This window comes from Antechinus flavipes, chromosome 2, assembly GCF_016432865.1.
Source record: "Antechinus flavipes isolate AdamAnt ecotype Samford, QLD, Australia chromosome 2, AdamAnt_v2, whole genome shotgun sequence".
NCBI lineage: Eukaryota > Metazoa > Chordata > Mammalia > Dasyuromorphia > Dasyuridae > Antechinus > Antechinus flavipes.
In genome coordinates, this window is record NC_067399.1 from 112,441,760 (window position 1) to 112,463,670 (window position 21,911).

Here is a 21,911-nt window from a genome sequence, read left to right on the forward strand (position 1 = left end):
CTAATGTCCCATGAATTTATTAACTTCTACTTGCCCCCTTTTAATTTTTAAGGAATGATTTCTTTAGTGAACATTTAAACTTTTTTTTGGTGGGGGGCATTTGGCCAATTCTCTTTTAAAAGATGTTTTCTTCAGTATTTTTTTGGTGCCTCTTTTCTTAAAGGTATTAATTGTCTTTTTATAGTTCATATCTTTTGTTCATTTATCAATTAGGGAATGTCTCTTATTTTTATAAATTTGACTCAGTTCCCTATACATTTGAGAGATGAGCCTTCATCAGAGAAACTTGCTTCAAAATTCTTTTCATAATTACTATTGCTAAATTCCCCCCTGCCCCATTTATATTCTAATTCTCTCTCTCTCTCTCTCTCTCTCTCTCTCTTCCTCTCCCTCTCCCTCTCCCTCTCCCTCTCTTTCCCTCTCTCTCCCTCTCTCTCCCTCTCTCTCCCTCTCCTTTCACCTTTCTTTCCTGTGTTGCATCCCCTTTGGGCTACTCTAACTGCCCACCCGTCAGTGGCACAGCTAGGCTAAACTTACCAGTCTTTGGGCACCAACCCAGATAACATAGAGACAGACCACCAGGAGGTGGGGTTAAGCAGAAAATAACTTTATTTTTAGATAGCACATATTTCTACCTCCCTGAGGATCCGGGAGAAGGGGAGCTCCTCTAGGAACCTGGCATAATAGGATTGGCCTGAGAAGCGGGAGAGAGGCATGCTAGTCTTTGAAAGCACTAAGGAGGGAGACGTGGTACTTGGGATCAGATACTGTTTCTTCGGGCTTTGCCCCACCTCCACTTACCTCTCATCCCTCAGGTCCTCCCACATGCCTTGAACTGCATTGCTTGCTCCTAAAGTCTTTTTAACCCTTATATTCATCTAAAGTGTTTTGTTTCTGACTACCCCCTCTCCCAAATTGCCCTCTCTTCTATCACCTTTTTCCTCCTTTTCTGCAGGGGAAGATAAATTTCTATACCCAATTGAATGTGTATGTTATTTCCTCTTTGAACCAATTCTGATCAGAGTTAGGTTCACTCCTCCCTCCCTCTCCCCTCTACTGTAAAAGATTTTTCTTGCTTCTTTTAGGACAGACATTCCACCTCTTCCTTTCTTTTTCTCTCAGTACAGTCCTCTTTCATCCCTTAATTTTATTTTATTTTGTTAGATATTATCCCTTCATAATCAGCTCACCTGTGTCATCTGTCTATATAAACTCCTTCTAACTGCCATAATAATGAGAAAGTTCTTATGAATTACAAGTATCATCCTTCTATGTAGAAATGTAAATAAATAAATCTTAGTAAGTCTCTTATGATTTCCCTTTTTTAATTATCTCTTTATGCTTCTCCTTAGTCCTGTATTTAAAAATCAGATTTTCTATTCAACTCTTGTTTTTTAATCACAAATGCTTGAAAATCCTCTAATTGAATGCCCACCTTTTCCCCTGAAAGATTATACTCAGTTTTGCTAGGTGATTCTTGGTTGTAATCTTGGCTCTTTTGCCCTCTGGAATATCATATTCCAAGATCCCCAATCCTTTAAGGTAGAAGATGCTAAATCTTTTGTTAAACTGACTGTGGCTCTACAATACTTGAATTATTTCTTTTTGGGTGCTTGCAATATTTTCTCCTTGATGTAGGAGTTCCAGAATTTGACTTTAATATTGCTAGGAGTTTTTATCTTGAGATCTCTTTCAGGAGATGATTGGTAAATTCTTTTAATTTTTATGTTAACTTTTGGTTCTAGAATATCAGGACAGTTTTACTTGACATTTTCTTGAAAGATGATACCTAAGCTCTTTTTTGATCATGGCATTCAGGTAGTCCAGAATTTTAACATTATCTCTTGGATCTGTTTCCCAGATCAGTTGTTTTTCCATTAGATTTTTCTTTTTTTCTATTTTTTTATTTGTTTGGTTTTGTTTTATTGTTTCTTGATTTCTCATAGTCATTAGTTTCCATTTGCTCAATTCTAATTTTTAAGAAATTATTTTCCTCAGTGAGCTTTTGTACTTCCATTTCCATTTGGCCAGTTTTGTTTTTTAAGGCATTCTTTTCCTCATTAGCTTTTTGTACTTCCCTTTTGCATCATTTTTATTTCTCTTCCTAATTTTTTCTCTACCTCTCTTACTGGATTTTCAAAATCCTCTTTTGATTCTTCCATGACCTGAAACCAATTCTTATTTTTCTTGGAAGCTTTGAATGTAGAAGCTTTGACTTTATTTTCTTCTGAGTATATATTTTGATCTTCCTTGTCACCATAGTAACTTTGTGATCAAAATTTTCCTGTTGTTTGTTCATTTTCCTGGCCTATTACTTGGCTATTAACTCTTTGTTAATGTAGGGCTCTGTTTCTGTGGTGCAGGATGCAGTGTCCCAAGCTTTAAAGTGTTGTGTAGTTGTTTTCAGAGCTAACTGTGAGCTAACACTGCAACCTGGGTTTGAGTATGGGCAAAGCAAGAGTCCTGCCTCAGTGTCAGCAAAAAGGCCTCTGCAATCACCCTCTGACCAGCTGTTTATCCCCCCTACTTGTGGGCTGAGATCTCTGGAATCTGCCATTCATGACTGTGGTGTTCTCTTCTTTTATATAATATATGATGGTTCTCTCTGGGAGCAGGTTTCTTGGGGAGGTTTTCTGGAGGCAGCCTTAGTTTCAGTTCAGAGTAATAATCACCTCAAATACAGCCAGCTGATAAAATCCAAATGTTTATTTCTCCAAGAGCTCTTGCAGCTTTGTCCTTTGCTTTCTTCAGCCTCCAGCCAGCAAATGTGGAAGATGGAATGAATCTGATTCCACCTCTGAGAGTGGACTTGTGGGCTTCCTCCCAGAATGCTTCCCTCTCAATCTTTTCAACTGAACTAATTCACCTGAAGCTCTAAGAGCTTCTTTATATATGATCTCCCAAAGGTTGACTCCTCCTCTGAGGGAAGGATTAAGGGAGGTGTGAATTCACAAAGTTACAAAGTTAACTTTGTGAATGTCCCATACTTGTGAACTCCAGTGAGTACTTAAATACATTAGTGAGTTAGAGAATTTGTTAAATACCATGCTAAATTAGTCAACTGACTTATCACTTTGTAAGGATTTGCTCTAATGTGTGAACCAATAAGCATTGTATCAGTTCCATTGAGTTAACACTAGGATTCTAACATCTCCCTTGAGTTAATACCTTGTTTCAAGATCTGACTCATAACACAAGACCATTACCATTCCTGCAGACCTATTGGCTCCCAGAGTTTGCTTTAAATTTATTTGGGGGAGGGGGGGTTGGGGAAGAGCTCAGGTAAGCCCCTTTCTTACTCTGCCATCTTGGCTCTGCCTCCCTTAATCTCATTATACCTAATTTTTCCTCTCCCTATCTCATTGGATTTTGAAAATAATTTTTAAATCTCTTCCATGAATTCTTGTTGAACTTTTGTCCAATTAATTTTCTTTTTTTTGAGATTTTTCTTGTAGCGCATTTGACTTCATGGTTTTCTTCTGAGTTTGTCTTGATTTTCTCTGACAAACTAATATCATTTTAATCTTAGGATTTTTTGGGTGGAAGAGGGGCTCATTTTCCCACCCCATTTCTTGATCTTGATCTTTCAGTTAGACTCTGTTGCTTGTATGAGAAGGGATAGGCCCTTTTGCAAGCTTCATGCTTCCGCACTACTCTTTTGAAAGCTGGTTCTGGGTGTTTTATAGCTTTCAGTGCATCTAAAGTGATATGACTCGGGAAGCAGTCTAATTGGTATTCTTCTGTTCTGAGCACTAATCATTACCCAGGAAGGGCTCCTGATATTTTGGAGTTGCAATCAATATTGATCCTCAGGACTCCTGCTGTATTAGAAGTAGAAGTAATACTGATTTTCAGGGCCCCTGCTTCCTGGATTTGCAGATGATCCTCTTCCTTAAGGTCTTCGATTCCTTTTAACTAAAAAGCAATACATACTTCTCTTCAGGACTCCTAATTCCTTTTGATTGAAAATGCTTCTCTCTTCTATTGAACTGTGACTCAGAAGTAGGTATAGGTAATGGAGTTGCCAGATGGTTTCCTATCCTATGATATCACAGGGGGCCCCTGTAATCTCTTTGTGATTAGTTTCCAGGTCTCTTTTCCATCTCTGGCTTGAGAACTTCCTAAGTTGCTGCTTCTTCTGTCACCATTCCCTAAGTCCCACCACTGGTGTTTCATCCACATGGGCTCTGAGCCAGACTCTCCACCAAGACATAGATCTCTTTCTGAACTCTTGAGTTGTCTTGGGCTAGCAGGCTCTGGCACTGCAAAATTTGACTTGAAGAGTTATTATAAAGTTGTTTGGAGAGCCAAGTTGGAAGAACTTGATGGTTTGTGCTAAAACTTGTGCTTCTTTACAGACTGTCTTGGCTCTGCCACTGGAAAAACCTCAGATGAACCTTTATACTTATGATCTGAGTAAAATATTATTTGTGCTGTTCAGGTTTGAGGCTTTTGAGTAGGCTATACACTTTTAAACTCACCCATCCTCCTAAATTTACTATGTATGACAAAAGCATAACATCTTTTCAGTTACTCAGGTTTCCATACTTGGTGCAGTCCTTCACTTTCCCTTTCCTTCCCCTCCCCCCCAACTCTTCCCTCTAAAATCCAGTTAATTCATAAGTTTCATTGATTCTGTCTCTACAACATTTCTCATACTTGTCCCCTCTCTCCACTATTATAGTCATCATCCTAATTCAGGCCCTCCTCACATGCTCTCTAGCAGTAGCCTTCTAATCATCTTTCCTGTTGCTAGTGTCTTTTCTCTAAAATCCATTTTTCATACTACTTTGAAATTGAGATTATTAAAGGATAGGCCTGATATTCCTGAATAAGAAAGTTTGCTGGCTCCCTGTTGCTTTTAGGACCAAATACAAACTCTTCTGACCAATATATTAAGCCCTTCAGAATGATACTCTAGTCAATCTTCTAGACTTAATTTCTGTTTTTCTTCTTCATATGCACTTTTTTCTAGGTAAACTATTTCCTGTATATAATATTTCTTTTTTCTGCCCTCATGTTTTTTTTTTTTTCCCAGAAACTGTTCTTATACTGTCCCTAGCATATTAATAAATGACCAATTATTGTTTGCCTCCTTTCCCAATCCCTGTCACCCTCACTTTCTCCTTTCTCCTTTATAATCTCAGTTTAGAGATATCTTTTTGTTTCCTACCAGTCAGGCATGTTCTGGATGAAGATCTAGCTTAAGGAGACTGAGGAGTGGTCAGATAAGAGAATAAATGAGAAAGAACAATTTCATGACAATTTAGAGGAGAGAGTATCCAAGAGAAGAGGATGTATCAAAGTCTATAGAGAAGTCAAGAAGAGTGAAGATTTAGAAAAGAAGCCATTATATTTGGCAATTTCAGTCATAGAATGAGTTTGGAAGGTAAATTATAGATCTTAAAATCGTATTTTTTTAAAATTTTAATTCTGAAGTTAAACACCAAAGAAAAGAACATTTATAGACAGAGAACAATACACAGAGTACCTAATGCCACGAATCTCTTTCATCTTTTTAAAAACATATATAATACTATAAAAACTGTCTTGCTTGTCTTATAAATTTCTGTTCTCTTCTGTATTTTTTAGTAAAGCAATTGGGGTAAAGTGAATTGCCCAAGTCACCCTATCAGGTGCCTGAGGCCTTATTTGAACTCAGGTCCTCCTGACTCTTGGGCTGGTGCTCTATTTACCAAGCCAATCAGCTGTTCCCTCTCTTCTTTATTTTTGTTTTTAAATTTTCAATGACCACATTCCATGCCATTTTTTTTTTTTAGCACCACTATTGCTAAGTACTGTCTTCTTGATTCTCTCACTAACATAGTTAGGCAAAAAGGAAGCTCAAATGTGACCATGTTCAAACATATTCTCTTTTACTCTTTCTCGCTCTGTACTCTATATCCAGCACTGTTTCATCTTAGTTTTTCTAGTGGCATGATTGGTTACCCAATGATCAGAGTTCTTAATTCTTTGCTTTTCTTTATAGTGTTGCTGGCCTTACATGTTGTCTTGATTCTTCTTACTTCATTGATTCTATTTATTGAAATAATTTCCCCCATCATTTCTTATAACATAATAATATTCTCTTATAGTCATTTATGACAATTTTTACAGCCAATTATCTAAAAGGCAGTTTAAAGTATTTCCTTAGGTTTTTTATTTCCCCCCTTTTGTCTCCTTTAAGATTAGAACATTTGTTTCTTACTGTGCCCTTCCTGATATTATCCTTCTTTCCTATGAGTTTGATGTAGTTCTATACCAAATGTGTGTGTGTGTATGTATGTGTGTGTGTGTGTGCGCGTGTGTGTGTGTATGTATGGGGGAGAGGGGGATTGTGGCTTTTAAATTCTACTTTGATAATTTTATATGAATGAGATTCATTTGAGATTTAATTTCCATATCCCTTCCATCATATTTACATATACATATTTTTTTTCATTTATCCTACTCAAGGAAAATAATATATTTCTTTCAATTAATCAAATAAGCTTAGATTTCCTTTTTTTATCTTCAGTATTTAATATTTTGCTTTTCCCCAGTTACATGTAAAACATTTTTTCATTTTTCATTTTTAAGATATTTATTTAAATACAAAATAAGAGAAAAAGAAAGAAAAGGAAAATAAAAAGTAGATTGTCATGTGCCCAGCTGAATAACAGAGAGGATTAAAAATATGCAATATTTCCCTTTCAAGAAAGCATATATAATAATAGGCGGATTTAGATTCATGACTGGTCATCTTTTTATTGCTTCCTTGTGGGTTATTCTTTTGTTCTCTGCTCTGCTTTTTTACTTTTTACTCTATTCCTTTTCCCCCCTTTCACCTCCCCTACCTTTCCCAACCCGGCTACAGTTAAGCATGGATGTATATATTTGCATATATATGCACATACATATATTCACACCCATACTCATACCAATAGTTTTACATGGGTAAAATATATATTTTTACAAGTATATATACTTTTATAACTACATGTACATATATATACAAACATATAGCTATATTTACATATATGTAAACATGTATCCAAAACATGTTAATATAGTTGCCATATAAAGTAGATTTCTCTCTTGATTACATTTTTAATTTTGACTTTGTCTGAACTCAGTGATTACTATGAATTATAATGAATTCTAATAATTTACTCCTGATTCTTGTTGTAGCATTTGTATATATCTCTTATCCTATCCCTGCTAACTCTTTTACTTTAATTCTGCTTCTTAATTTGCCTTGCTCTTATTCCCTATCCTTGATAATACTTTTATTTTAATTCCACTCCTTAACTTGCCTTGCCAATACTTAAGCTCTCTTTCTTTGTGCATACCAATCCTTTTCCTTTTTTTTTTTTAAATTTCATTTGGAATATAGAAACTAGTAATGGTATTGCTAGGTCAAAGAACATGAATGTTTAGTTTTTTGTTTTATTTTGTTTTGTTTTTAGCATGCATGTTTTTTTTTTTTTTAAAGCCCTTTGGGCAGAGTTCCAAATAGCTCTACAGAATAGTTTGATCAATTTCACCAACGATACCTAAATATCTCATTTTTTTTCACATTCCCTCCAACATTTGTTATTTTCCTTTTCTGGCTTATTAGCCAGTCTAATATGTACAAAGTAGTACCTCAGAATTATTTTAATTTGTATTTCTTCAGTCAGTAGTGAAGAGTATTTATTTTTTACGTGATTGTAAATAACTTTGATTACTTCATCTGACAACTTCGTTAACTTTTGATCCTTTATCACTTGGAGAATGGCTCTTATTTTTATTAAATTCAACTCAGTTCCCTATACATTTGAGAAAAGAAGCCTTTATCAGTGGAACTTACTTCAAGATTCTTTTCACAATTACTATTGCTAATTATATTTTTCCCATGTTTGTTCTGTTCTGTTCTCTCTTTTCTTTCATCTCATCCTTCCTTGAAAGTGTTTGGCTTCTGACTACCCCTCCCTTAGTCTTCTCTCAATAATATCACCTTTTTCATATCCCCTTTCCCTCCTACTTTCCTGCAGGATGAACTAGATTTTCATACCCAACTGAATGGTATGTTATTCCTTTTTGAACCAATTCTGATAAGAGTAAAGTTCACTCATCCCCTTCCTCCATCTCACTGCCTTCCCCTCCACTGTAAAAACTTTTCACCTCTTTTATGGGAGATGGTTTACACCATTCCATTTCTCCCTTTCCCTTTCTCCCAATACATTCCTTTCTCACCCCTTAATTTTATATTTTTTAGATATTATCCTTTCATATTCAACTCACTCACCCCTGTGCTCTCTGTCTTTTAATACTTCTTCCAACTGCCCTAAAATTAAGAAAGTTTTTATGAATGTAAACAGATTAATCTTAAGTCCCGTGTGATTTCCCTTTCCTGATTATCTTTTTATGTTACTCTTAGGTCTTTTATTTGACAGATTTTCTATTCAAGAAATTCTGGTGTTTTCATCATCATTGCTTGAAAAGTCCTCTGTGTCATTCATTGAATGTCCATTTCAAATGTGATGAATAGATTGGAAACTGAACTAATTCACCAAGGAATCAAGATTGGGAAGGGAGAACTATTTAGCCATTTCAAGAGTGCTGTCATAGAAAAGATATAAAAGGGTGCTGGAGATATTGGAGGTTACAATGAAGACAAAGGATAGGAATTTGGAGTCATAAGGCAAAGGGAAAGACGGAATGATGAAGAGTTTAAGGAATTTTGGAGTTTGTGAACATGACAGTAAAACACTTATGGATGAAAGCATAAACAAGAGTTTGATTATCCCTGTTTAATTAAGGTGAAATGGAAGAGTGGTTCATGAAAACTTAGTAAATTGAGGAATTGTAAAGTTAGAGATTTAATAGAATGTTTATATGTATGGGTGTCTCCCACTTTCAAGTTAAACTCCTTGAGAAAGCAATTTACATACCTATTTTCCTTTCTTCTCACTGTTTTCTAATCTTCTACATTCAGGCTTCTGATCTTGGAATGATTCATTTCATATGAAGAAGTAACACGTAGTCAATAGAATACAGATATTCCATATCCCACTTACTGCTTGTACTTGCTCCCCTACCCCAGGGAAATTTTGCTACTTCTCTTCACCCTCAGACAAATTTTGTTTCTCTTTGTCTTGAGTATTGTTTTATGTAGATTGTAAAATGTGGTGTTTTTCTTCTTTAAAATAATAGTGGTTCTCTCTGGGAGCTAGCAGGTTTCTTGGGGAGGTTTTCTGGAAGCAGCCTTAGTTGCAGTTGAAAGTAACAATCACTCCAAAATGCAGCCAGCTGATAAAATGCAAATGTTTATTTTCTCCTTCCAAAATAGCCCTGTTACTTTTTCTTAGTGGCCTATCTTTCTGCTTGGTTCCAAGAGCTCCCTCCGAATGTCTCCAAATCCAAAAGTTTGTCCTTCAGCCTCTAGCCAGCACAAAGGTGGAAAATGGAATGAATCTTTCTTGCCTCCTAGAGAGGGCTTCTGGCTGAACTCACTTGACACTCCCCTCTCAATCTAAATTCAGCTGAACTCTCCTGACTGGGCCTCTGTCCGCTTCTTATATCTGAAAGAGTAGGATTATGGGTTTTCTCCCATAGTGCTCTCTGGCCCTAAGAGCTTCAAGGGAGGTGTGAATTCGGATATCTCATACTAAACCCTGAATTCTCCCAAACGTGTAAACTCCAATGAATACTTAAATGCTTCTTGCTTATATGAGTCTCTAAAGGTGTGAACACAAGCATTGTTTCTGTTAGTTCTACTTAGTACCTTGTTTCAGGTTCTGGCCCAAAACATCTCCTTGTAAGATCAGATCAATGATGCTGAACCATGCTAAATTAGATAATTATTGTTTCTGTCAACTCTAATGACTTCATAGTTTGTAAAGATTTCAACGGTAAAGTCTAACATAGAAGATATTCTCTGTGTATTTTAATAGGAGCACCTGGCACAGCTCTAGAAGATCAAGTTCATATCCAGTTTCAGACACTAATTATTTGTGTGACCTGAGACATGTCATTTAACCTCTACCTCAGTTTCCTCCCCTCTAAAATAAGAATGATAATAACTTCAGTTTTCTCATCTGTATTAGAGATGATAATAAAAACAATGTTGCCCTAGGGATTATTGTGAGATAAAATGAAATAATAATTACAAAGTATTTAGCACAATTTTTTATTTGTATATAACATGATTTCTGGCATATAGTTAAGTGCTGTAGGACTGTTAATTATTATTATCAACTTTTCTAGAAATTTATAAATTTATATAAATAAATTATATTAGATGGTCTGTTCTCTTTTATATACATATATTTAATTTTACATAATGATGCATTTTACTAACTTATGGATTGAGGTACCATTCAATTTACTTATATGATTTCAGTTGATGGTAGACTGTGGATTCTTAAGAATAGCGAAGTGGGACAATACATAGTTATTTTGTAGGTTATAGTAATGTAGGAAGAACTATCTATGTGAGAATAACTAAGTGGGAATAATATTTCTGATGTGCTTTTTTGTGAAACTAATATACAGGTAGTTTTATAACACAGATAAATTCATTATTTTTTTTTTTCCTGTAGGCTCATAGTTGGCAACCTGGAATTAAAAATCCTTACCGTGGAGTGGTCGTGTGGCCTGTTCCAGAAAACATTGAAATCACTGTGACTCTATTTAAGGTAAATTTCATTTGTACATTTTGATTTTCCTAATAGAAATATGTGGAGTCTAACAAGGCTTAAAAGACATAACTTATGGGTAATTTAATCATTTTGTTAGTAATGCCATCATATTTATTAGTAAAAAGATGGTCATTTAACTATCTTCCTTAGACCAAAGACCCCGTGTGGCGGTGGGCTCACAGTTTCAATGCCCTTGGAAGAATAGATGTTCTTGAGGGTGATAGTCAATCTTGATTGAATGAATGAGAAAATGATTATTTATTACAGTAAAAGGCTGGGCTGATTTACAATGAGGGTCTTGGGATACATGACTTGGATCATCCAAGTTTTGGTCAAAGAGACTTATTAATTTTCATATCACCTGTCTGATAAAAGGGAGAATCAATAATTTTATCACACCTTTCTGAGAAAGAATGCAATCATTAGCCTAAATTTAAAATTTCTTTTATTGTCTGATGAGATCTTGGCTGAGGTAAGAGATTTCCTACCCTGGTTGATTTCTGGATAAGAAAGTAGAAAAGGAAAAAAACCTTGATTCTGATAACAATAATTAGTTATTAATATGAAAAGTAAGTAATCATTTCTTTCAAATTTAAGTTTCTTAAGGACCACAACTGTATGATTTTTATCATTGTATGATCAGATTCTTTGATTTAATCTTGATATATTCCAAAATGTATTATTGCATAATGATGCTTCTTTCTCAGTATTGTAATTGTGTGTTCTTCCCATTGAAATCCAGATATTATAATGAATATAATTGCTATTAGAGACATGGCATGTTTTTAAGGGAGAAATATAACACATTGTTTTTATGCTTGCCTTCTTTCCTGCCACCTACTCGTATGTGGTGTGTGTGTGTGTGTGTGTGTGTGTGTATCAAACACATACACACTTATTTATATATTTGTACATGTGCTTATTTACATGTATCAATTATACTCATATATACAAACGTATATAAGAACATATGTGCATTTATGTTTGTATTCATAAACTCTGGTGTCCTGGTTAAGTAGAGCCTCATTCTGCTAACTCTGATTACCAAGTATAAGGTAGTATTTCAGATTTAACATTTTCTATATTTTAATAATATTATTTGTTGCTTTATGTAACAAATTTACATAATTAAAGTTATTGCATATTGTTCTTTTAATTAAATTTTAGAAGTAGTATCTTTTACATCATAATGCTCCATCACCTTTTCTTGCCTTTGCACTGGCTAATCACAATACATCTCTCACACTTAGGGTTTTTTTCCCTTTCCAGATTTTCCCTTCTATATGAGACCATTCCTTTTCATTTCCAGTTCCCAGTGCCTTTTCCTTTATATCATCCTGCATTCATTGTTTAATAGGCATTTTTTTTTTTTTTGGTCTATTTTTGCTATTAACACTGTTAGGTTAAGGAATGTTTTTGCTTTTTAATTAATATTTCACATTGCCCACCATGGTGCCTGACCTATAGTAATTGCATAATAAATATTAGTTTTTCAGATTGATTGAAGGCTTTTTTCATTTTATAACACTGGGATTGTTTCAGTAATATTTATTCATTAAAAAAAAAATGAGCTCTGCTCCTAGGGAGATGTCCCAAGTTTTTTTTTTTTTTGTTGTTGTTGTTGTTTGTTTGTTTGTTTTTTTGCAGGAGGACAAGGGCTTCTCACTGACTTTCTGCACTGGGGGCTGGCAGTGCTGCTGGCTTTCCCACCATTCTGGATTGGCCTGCTCTAATCCTGTCTGTTATGCTAGCATTTGGGGTCTCACAGTTTGCCTTCTATAGTTGGGTTGAGGTCTCACAGTTGGCCTGTTGAGCCACTGGCCCTTTGAATGAGGACAGAGTTGCCAGTGCTTCTGTACTTTGGCTAAGAGCTTCCTGCTAGATTCTGTGCACCACATTCCCCTCCCAGCTGAAACAGACCTTTTCTGAAGTCCTTCCAAGCTATCTTAAGCTGGAAAATTGTTTCACTCTGTATGTTTTTGGGTTCTGTCACTCCAGAATCCTTTCAGAGGTTTGATCTAGCATTGATTCTGAGGGAAAAGGAGGAGAGCTCAGGCAATATCCTTGCTTCTCTATGCCAGCTTGGTTCTTAGCTCACTTAAGACTACCATTGATCCATTGATACAATTACAGATAACTTGAAATATCAAAGTAAGACCTTGAAATATATATATATATATATATAAACTTATAATTTAGGGGATGGTTTCAGAACATGTCTTTGATTATTTTTTACATTCTTTTCTAAACTTGTTGACTAACTTAATTTCTAAAAAGGACGGTTTTAAGCTTTCTAGAGAAACAAAAATATTGTTTTTTTTTAAATTTTTATTTAATTATTACTTTATATTGACAGAATCCATGCCAGGGTAATTTTTTTACAACATTATCCCTTGCACTCGTTTCTGTTCCGATTTTTCCCCTCCTTCCCTCCACTCCCTCCCCTAGATGGCAAGCAGTCCTATATATGTTAGATATGTTGCAGTATATCCTAGATACAATATATATTTGCAGAACCGAACAGTTCTCTTGTTGCACAGGGAGAATTGGATTCAGAAGGTATAAATAACCCGGGAAGAAAAACAAAGATGCAGATAGTTCACATTTGTTTCCCAGTGTTTTTTCTTTGGGTGTAGCTGCTTCTGTCCGTTATTTATCAATTGAAACTCAGTTAGGCCTCTTTGTCAAAGAAATCCACTTCCATCAAAATATGTCCTCATACAATATCGTTGTCGAAGTGTATAATGATCTCCTGGTTCTGCTCATTTCACTTAGCATCAGTTCATGTAAGTCTCTCCAAGCCTCTCTGTATTCATCCTGCTGGTCATTTCTTACAGAACAATAATATTCCATAACATTCATATACCACAATTTACCCAGACATTCTCCAATTGATGGGCATCTATTCATTTTCCAGTTTCTAGCCACTACAAACAGGGCTGCTACAAACATTTTGGCACATACAGGTCCCTTTCCCTTCTTTAGTATTTCTTTGGGATATAAGCCCAATAGAAACACTGCTGTATCAAAGGGTATGCACAATTTGATAACTTTTTGGGCATAATTCCAGATTGCTCTCCAGAATGGTTGGATTCGTTCACAACTCCACCAACAATGCATTAGTGTCCCAGTTTTCCCACATCCCCTCCAACATTCATCATTACTTTTTCCTGTCATCTTAGCCAATCTGACAGGTGTGTAGTGGTATCTCAGAGTTGTCTTAATTTACATTTCTCTGATCAATAATGATTTGGAACACTCTTTCATATGAGTGGTAATAGTTTCAATTTCATCCTCTGAAAATTGTCTGTTCATATCCTTTGACCATTTATCAATTGGAGAATGGTTTGATTTCTTATAAATTTGAGTCAATTCTCTATATATTTTGGAAATGAGGCCTTTATCAGAACCTTTAACTGTGAAGATGTCTTCCCAGTTTGTTGCTTCCCTTCTAATCTTGTTTGCATTAGTTTTATTTGTATAAAGGCTTTTTAATTTGATGTAATCAAAATTTTCTATTTTGTGATCAGTAATGGTCTCTAGTTCATCTTTGGTCACAAATTTCTTTCTCCTCCACAAGTCTGAGAGATAAACTATTCTATGTTCCTCTAATTTATTTATAATCTCGTTCTTTATGCCTAGGTCATGGACCCATTTTGATCTTATCTTGGTATATGGTGTTAAGTGTGGGTCCTTGCCTAATTTCTGTCATACTAATTTCCAATTATCCCAGCAGTTTTTATCGAATAATGAATTCTTATCCCAGAAGTTAGGATCTTTGGGTTTGTCAAACACTAGATTGCTATAGTTGACTATTCTGTCTTGTGAACCTAATCTTTTCCACTGATCCACTAATCTATTTCTTAGCCAATACCAAATGGTTTTGGTGACTGCTGCTTTATAATATAATTTTAGATCAGGTACAGCTAGACCACCTTCATTTGATTTTTTTTTTCATTAATTCCCTTGAGATTCTCGACTTTTTATTGTTCCATATGAATTTTGTTGTTATTTTTTCTAGATCATTAAAATATTTTCTTGGAAGTCTGATTGGTGTATAGCACTAAATAAATAGATTAGTTTAGGGAGTATTGTCATCTTTATTATGTTTGCTCGGCCTATACAAGAGCACTTAATATTTTTCCAATTATTTAAGTCTGACTTTATTTGTGTGGAGACTTTTTTATAATTTTGCTCATATAATGCCTGACTTTCCTTTGGTAGATAGATTCCCAAATATTTTATGGTATCAACAGTTATTCTGAATGGAATTTCTCTTTGTATCTCTTGCTGTTGGGTTTTGTTGGCAATGTATAAAAATGCTGAGGATTTATGGGGATTTATTTTGTAGCCAGCTACTTTGCTAAAATTATTAATTATTTCTAATAGCTTTTTAGTAGAATCTCTGGGGTTTTCTAGGTATACCATCATATCATCTGCAAAGAGTGATAGTTTGGTTTCCTCATTGCCTACTCTAATTCCTTTAATATCTTTCTCGACTCTTATTGCCGAGGCTAGTGTTTCTAATATGATATTAAATAATAATGGTGATAGTGGGCAACCTTGCTTCACTAAACAAAAATATTGTTATCAGGCAGATATCTGAAAAGTTTTAGTGGAAAAGGTAATGTATTATTTTAATTATAGAAAGACTATTAGGGTAAAAGTTTTAAAAAATTAGGATCATTTTGGGTTGCCCATTTTGTTACTTACTGGATCAAGCTCAAAATATATTATTGTTGTTGTTGTTGTTTTTAAAGATATACTTTTATTTATAAGCTTTAAAAAAACTAAAGCAGCTTTAAAAATAATTTGGTTTTTAACTAATTATATTTAATCTTGTTTCAGGATCCACATGCTGAGGAATTTGAAGACAAAGAATGGACATTTGTCATAGAAAATGTATGTTGGTCAAAAATATTCATATCTTAAAAGTATGATTTAATGTTAAGCAGTGTCATATTTGAATATAATTTCTGGCATTAAGCTATTTTTTGAAATTTGTCTTTGATCAATATTTAAGGCCCAGATGTGGTCTATGCTGGTGAAAAACTCATGGAAATCAACTAGGATCTTTGTAACTCTTATAACTTTCCTAATAGAATAATAGAAAAATAGTAGAATTATTTAATTAAAAAAATTACTTAGATTAAATATGTAGTGCTACTGAATTATGTTTTCAGATAGCTCTCTGTGAATTTTTCAGTCTTTCATGTATTTTAAGATTTGAAGATAAAGAGCAGATATATCTATTTTTAAGTTATAGATCTTCATAGCCTTTGCACATTGTTATTTTTTTCATGTTGGTACATAAATTGAATTATTATTATGTTGATATTGAAATCATTGGATGAATGAAAGCACATATGTTAAGACTTTACCAAGCATTAGTTAAATGATTGGGATACAAAAACAAACCTGAAATATTGCCCCAAATAATATGATGACATTTAGGAATAGGAGTTGGATTTGTTATATCATTATTAATGAGACTTTACAGATGTTCATCCTCACAGGGGATGACAGTAACAACAAGAGGGACCAAGAAGGGCCTCTTGAAGAAAGAATTTTGGTGGAGTGTTGAAAGAAAATTTAAAAAGCTGAGGGGTAGAGTTGAGGAAAGGAAGCATTCTAAAAATGGGGAACATCCAGTGAAAATGAATGGAAATGGGAAATGTTGCCTCATCCCCTAAGAAAGTGAGCAGTATGATACTGAGTTTGTATATGAAGTCATGAAAAACATTTTCATATTAGTAGTGTTGCCAAAAAAAACCACATACAAATAAGAACAATAAAAAAGTTTTAAAAGTATACTTCCTCTACCTTCAGAGTTCATCAGTTCTTCTCTGGAAGTAGTTAGCATTTTTTATCATGCCTTCTTTTGGAATTGTGGTGTGTCATTGTCTTGATCAAAGTAGCTCAGTCTTTCACATTTGATCATTCTTATAATACAATGTCTTCCTGATTCTGCTCATTTCATTTCACACATTTTTTTTAAGTCTTCCCAGGTTTTATACCACCCCTGGTTTTATTCCTTCAACTGAAGTATAATAGATTCTGCTCTAGTCCCTTATTTTAATATTTTATATTTTTCTGTTTCAATTATGTTTTTTTTAAACAGCATATTATTGAATTCTGATTTCTAATCTATTTAGCTATATGGATCCATTTCATAGATCTCATTTACATTCATAGTGATGACTATTAATTGTGCGTTTTCCTCTATTCTGTTTTCTTCTGTTTATCTTTCTTTCTAGCTTCCCCCTGTCCTCCCTACTCTTGAGTATGTTTTGCTTTTTACCATCGCCTTGCTTTATCTATCTTTTCTTTTTTTTTTACTGCTCCCCCTCTTCTGTTATCCCCTTTCCCTCCTATACTACTTCCCTGTTGGATAAAATAGATTTCTATATCCAACTGTGTTGTCTGTGTGTATATGTATATGTGTGTGTGTGTATTTGTGTGTATATACATGTATATATATTTGTGTGTATATATATATATTTACATAATATATAATATATAAAATATATATATATATATATATTTACACACACACACAACATGTATCGTTTTTGTTTTTTTCTTTTTTTTATTATAAATTTTTATTTACAAGATATATACATGGGTAATTTTTCAGCATTGACAATTGCAAAACCTTTTGTTCCAACTTTTCCCCTTCTTCTCCCCACCCCTTCTCCCAGATGGCAGGTTGACCAATACATGTTAAATATGTTAAAGTATAAATTAAGTGCAATATATGTACACATGTCCAAACAGTTATTTTGCTGTACAAAAAGAATCGGACTTTGAAATAGTGTACAATTAGTTTGTGAAGAAAATCAAAAATGCAGGCAGACAAAAATAGAGGGATTGGGAATTCTTTGTAGTGGTTCATAGTCATCTCCCAGAGTTCTTTTGCTGAATGTAGTTGTTCAATTCATTACTGCTCTATTGGAACTGATTTGGTTCATCTCATTGCTGGAGGAGATGGCCAGGTCCATCAGAATTGATCATCATATAATATTGTTGTTGAAGTATATAATGATCTCCCGATCCTGCTCATTTCATTCAGCATCAGTTCATGTAAGTCTCTCCAGGCCTTTCCGAAATCATCCTGCTGGTCATTTCTTATCAAACAATAATATTCCATAATATTAATATACTACAATTTATTCAGCCATTCTCCAATTGATGGACATCCACTCATTTTCCAGTTTCTTGCCACTATGAAGAGGGCTCCCACAAATATTCCTGCACATTTAGGTCTCTTTCCCTTTTTTAATATCTCTTTGGGATATAAGCCCAGTAGTACTGTTGGATCAAAGGGTATGCACAGTTTGATAACTTTTTGAGCATAGTTCCAAATTACTCTCTAGAATAGCTGGATGTTTTCACAATTCCACCAACAATGTATCAGTGTCCCTGTTTTCCCACATCCCCTCCAACATTTCACATTATCTTTCCCTGTCATTCTAGCCAATCTGACAGGTGTGTAGTGGTATCTCAGAGTTGTCTTAATTTCATGTATCTTTTTTCTTCCTTGAACCTTTTAACATGAAATTGAGGTTAAATATTATCTGTTCCCATTTCCCAAATTTCCTCTCTCCATAGTAAAAATTCTTCCTTGTACTCCTCTTAAACGTGAGATAATTTTCCCCATTCTTCTTTTCCCTTCCCTCTTCTCCTAGAGTATTCTTCTTTCTTACCCATCCATTTTTTTTTTACATCATCCCAACATAATCAACTCACTCTCATACCCTTTGTCTTTGTAGAATCCTTCTAGCTGTCCTAATAATGATAAAAGTTCTTAGAAGTTAAAGGTATTATCTTCCCATTTAAAAAAAGGTAGTTTATTTAATTCCTTATAATTTATTTTTTCATGTTTACCTTTTAATGCTTCTCTTGAATCTTGTATTTGAATGCCAAATTTTCTATTTAACTCTGATCTTTTCATCAGGAATGTTTGAAAATCTTCTATTTCATTAAATATATCTTTTTTTCCCCTTGAAGGATTAAATTCAGTTTTTCCTGATAGGTTATTCTTGTTTAGAAAATTAGGTTTTTTTGCTTTCTGGAATATCATATTCTAAATCCTCTGTTCCTTTAATATGATAGCTGCAAAATCTTGTGTGATCCTGACTATAATATTTGCATGGTTTCTTTCTGGCTATTTCAGATATTTTCTCTTTGATCTGAGAACCCTGGATTTTGCCCTAAAAGTCTTGGGAATTTTATTTTGGGATCTCTTTTGGGTAGTGATTGGTTGACTCTTTTATTTTCTTTTTTCCTCTTTGATTCTGGGATATCAAAGTAGTTTTTTCCTGAAATTTTCTTGAAATAAGATGTTTGAGGTCTTTTTTGGTGATGGCTATCAGATAAAACAGTAATTTTAAATTTTCTCTCCTAGATCTGTTTTCCAATTCAGTTGTTTCCCAGTGAGGTATTTCATATTTTCTTTTTCTTTTTCATTCTTTTGAATTTGTTTTATTGTGTCTTCCACTGAAAGACATGTGTCCAAAAGGACATATGTATCTCATGGAGTCTTTATTTCCATTTGCCCAATTCTAATTTTTAAGGAATTGTTTTCTTAAATGAGTGTTTGTACCTCTTTTTGCATTTGGCCAATTCTACTTTTTAAATATTTCATCAATTAATTTTTGTAGCTCATTTTCCATTTATCCAGTTATCTTTTTGGAGGTTTTATTTTCTTCAATATTTTTTTGCCTCTTTTACTAAGCTGTTAATTGTCTGTAGTGTTCTTAGTGGTTTTCTGGAGGTCTTGGAACAGGCTTCTTTTCAGTAGAGTAATCACCACGAGAATAGCCAGGTGTTAAGCCAAAAGTCTTTATTGTCTCCTTAGCCTGGTGCTCAGCTAACTTTCTTGTGGCCTTCAGAGGGGACTTGGTTTCAGTGGAGAAAATTCAGGAGGATGGACTACCACGGTGGTGTGAGATGAAGTGAGTCTAAATCCAAGGGTTTGTGCTTCAGCCTCCAGCTACCATAAAGGTGGACGATGGAATCAATCTGTCTCTGCCTCCCTTGGCTAAGTTTGTCTCAGTTTATATGCTCTACACTGAATATAAACCAATTATTATATCACTAGGAAACCATTATTTGTTGTAAGATTAAATCAATCATACTGAACTTAGAGAACTATTAATCACCATGCTAAACTAGATAACCATTGTCTCATCAATTCCATTGACTTAACACCTCGGAAGAATCCTTGTTTTATTTAAGTACAAAAGTTCTGCCTCATAACAATTGTCCATTTATATTTTTCTTTCCTCATTCTCATTTCTTTATTTAATTTTTCCTTCACCATTCTTAATTAATTTTGAAAATTCTTTTTTTTACCTCTTCTAGGAATTCTTGTTGGACTTGTGTCCAGTTCATTTTTTTTTCCTTTGAACTTTGTGTTTTGACTCCATTATGATTTCTTGAGTTTGTGTGTTGATCTACCCACTAACTATAATATCATTTTATGATCAGTTTCTTTCTTCTTTTCTTCTGCTCTTCTTCTTCTTTTTCTTCCTTCTTCCTTCTTTCTTCTTTCTTCTTTCTTCTTTCTTCTTTCTTTTTTCTTTTTTCTTTCTTCTTTCTTCTCACTTTCTCACCCTATTTCTTGACTTTGAATTTATGTTAAAGTTGGATTCTGTTCCTTGTGTATGGAGGGGAAGGTAGCATTGTTTCAAGCTTAAGAATTTTTCTGCGCTAATCTTTCCAGAAGTGATTTTATAGGTTTAAAGGTTTTTCAGTATTTTCAAAATGGTATGATCTGGGGAGAAATATAGTCACTGCTCTCTTACTCTATCTCTGTTCTTCTTATCCAAGAAGGGCCCTTGTTCTCTTAGAATTGCACTTGATTTTGCTTCTCAGGGCCCTTGTTTCCTTGGGATCTCAAGTGATACTGTTTTTTACAGTCCTTGATCCTTTGAGACCAAAAGTGATAACGTTGCTCAAGGTCTCAGATCCCTTTCGATTGAAAGTGCTACTCTCTGCCCTTGAAATATGACCCAGAAATGATTATAGTCAGTGAAGTTGCCAGATAGCTTCTAGTTCTGTGTCCACTGCTAACACAAACGTCCCCTGTAAATCTCCTTGTGATCAATTTCAATGTCCCTTTTCCATCTTTGGCTTTAGAGTTCCTTCAGTTGCTGCTGCATAGGGTGTAAGCCAGCATTTACCCCCATGTAACAGGTGTATCTTTCTGTCCTCTTAAGCTGTTTTAGGCTGGAAAAATGTTTCATCATAACTTTTGTTTACTCTAGTACTCCAGAATTTAATTTGAGGCATTATTTTAAATTTTTTCTTTTTGGAGAGTTATGTTGGAATACTTAGTACTTTCTTTGCTCCACCATTTTTACTTTGCCCCACTTAAGTCCTTAGAAAAACTTTGAATTTCAACATAGGACTTTATATTTGATCCTGGAAATATTAGGGAGTTTGGAAAGGTTGGTGATATGGTCAGGCTTATGTTTTAGGAAAATCATTTCATCAGCTAAGGAGGATGAATTGGAGTGGGGAGATATTTGAGGCAAGGAGACCAATTGGAAGATTACTACAATAATCCAGGTGAGAGATGATAAAGGCCTGAATTAGGATAACGATTGTGAGATTGGAGAGAAGGGGACATGTACAAGAAACATTGTGGAGGTTGAAATGAAATGATTTAGTAACAAAATAACCATATGAGATGAGTGAAAGTGAGAAGTTGAGGAATATTTGTCTTGTAAGTCTGCATGTCAGGGAGGATAGTAGTTTATGAAAGTTAAAAAAGACAATGAGTTGTGGTTTGAATATGTTGAGTTTGAGATGCCCACATCCAGTTTGAAATGTCGCCACTAACAGTCACTGATGTAGTTAGCACTGTAGCTCCAGAAAGGGTCCTAATATATAGGACCCTGAATTATCTACATAAAGGTAGTAATTGAATCCTAAGGAGATCATCAAATGAGATAGTTTAGGAAGAGAAAAGAGGACCAGGAGAAAATCTGGATAAAGTTACAGGGATGGGAATTTCATATGGGAAGAATGGAAAGAAAACATATTTGATTTAGTTGTAGTATATGAGAAGTCACTATATATCTGTGTTTTCCAGCCAACTAAGTAGCAAAGTGGATAGAGTGCTGGGCCTGAAGTCAGGAAAATTAATCTTCCTGAATTCAAAGTTGACTTCAGACACTTATGTTGTATGACCCTGAACAAATCACATAAACTTGTTTATCTCCTGGAGAAGGAAATGGC

General features: G+C 34.4%; 1 protein-coding gene across 15 annotated transcripts in view; it reads left to right on the forward strand.

The window, feature by feature from the left end:
• Positions 1–21,911, forward strand: part of EHBP1 (EH domain binding protein 1) — a 394,259-nt gene that overhangs the window by 68,373 nt on the left and 303,975 nt on the right. For all 15 annotated transcript variants that reach the window (XM_051975359.1, XM_051975374.1, XM_051975362.1 and 12 more), the window contains 2 exons: positions 10,566–10,661; positions 15,513–15,566. In XM_051975359.1, the coding sequence (XP_051831319.1) occupies positions 10,566–10,661; positions 15,513–15,566 (150 nt within the window). The remainder of the gene's footprint in view (positions 1–10,565; positions 10,662–15,512; positions 15,567–21,911) is intronic.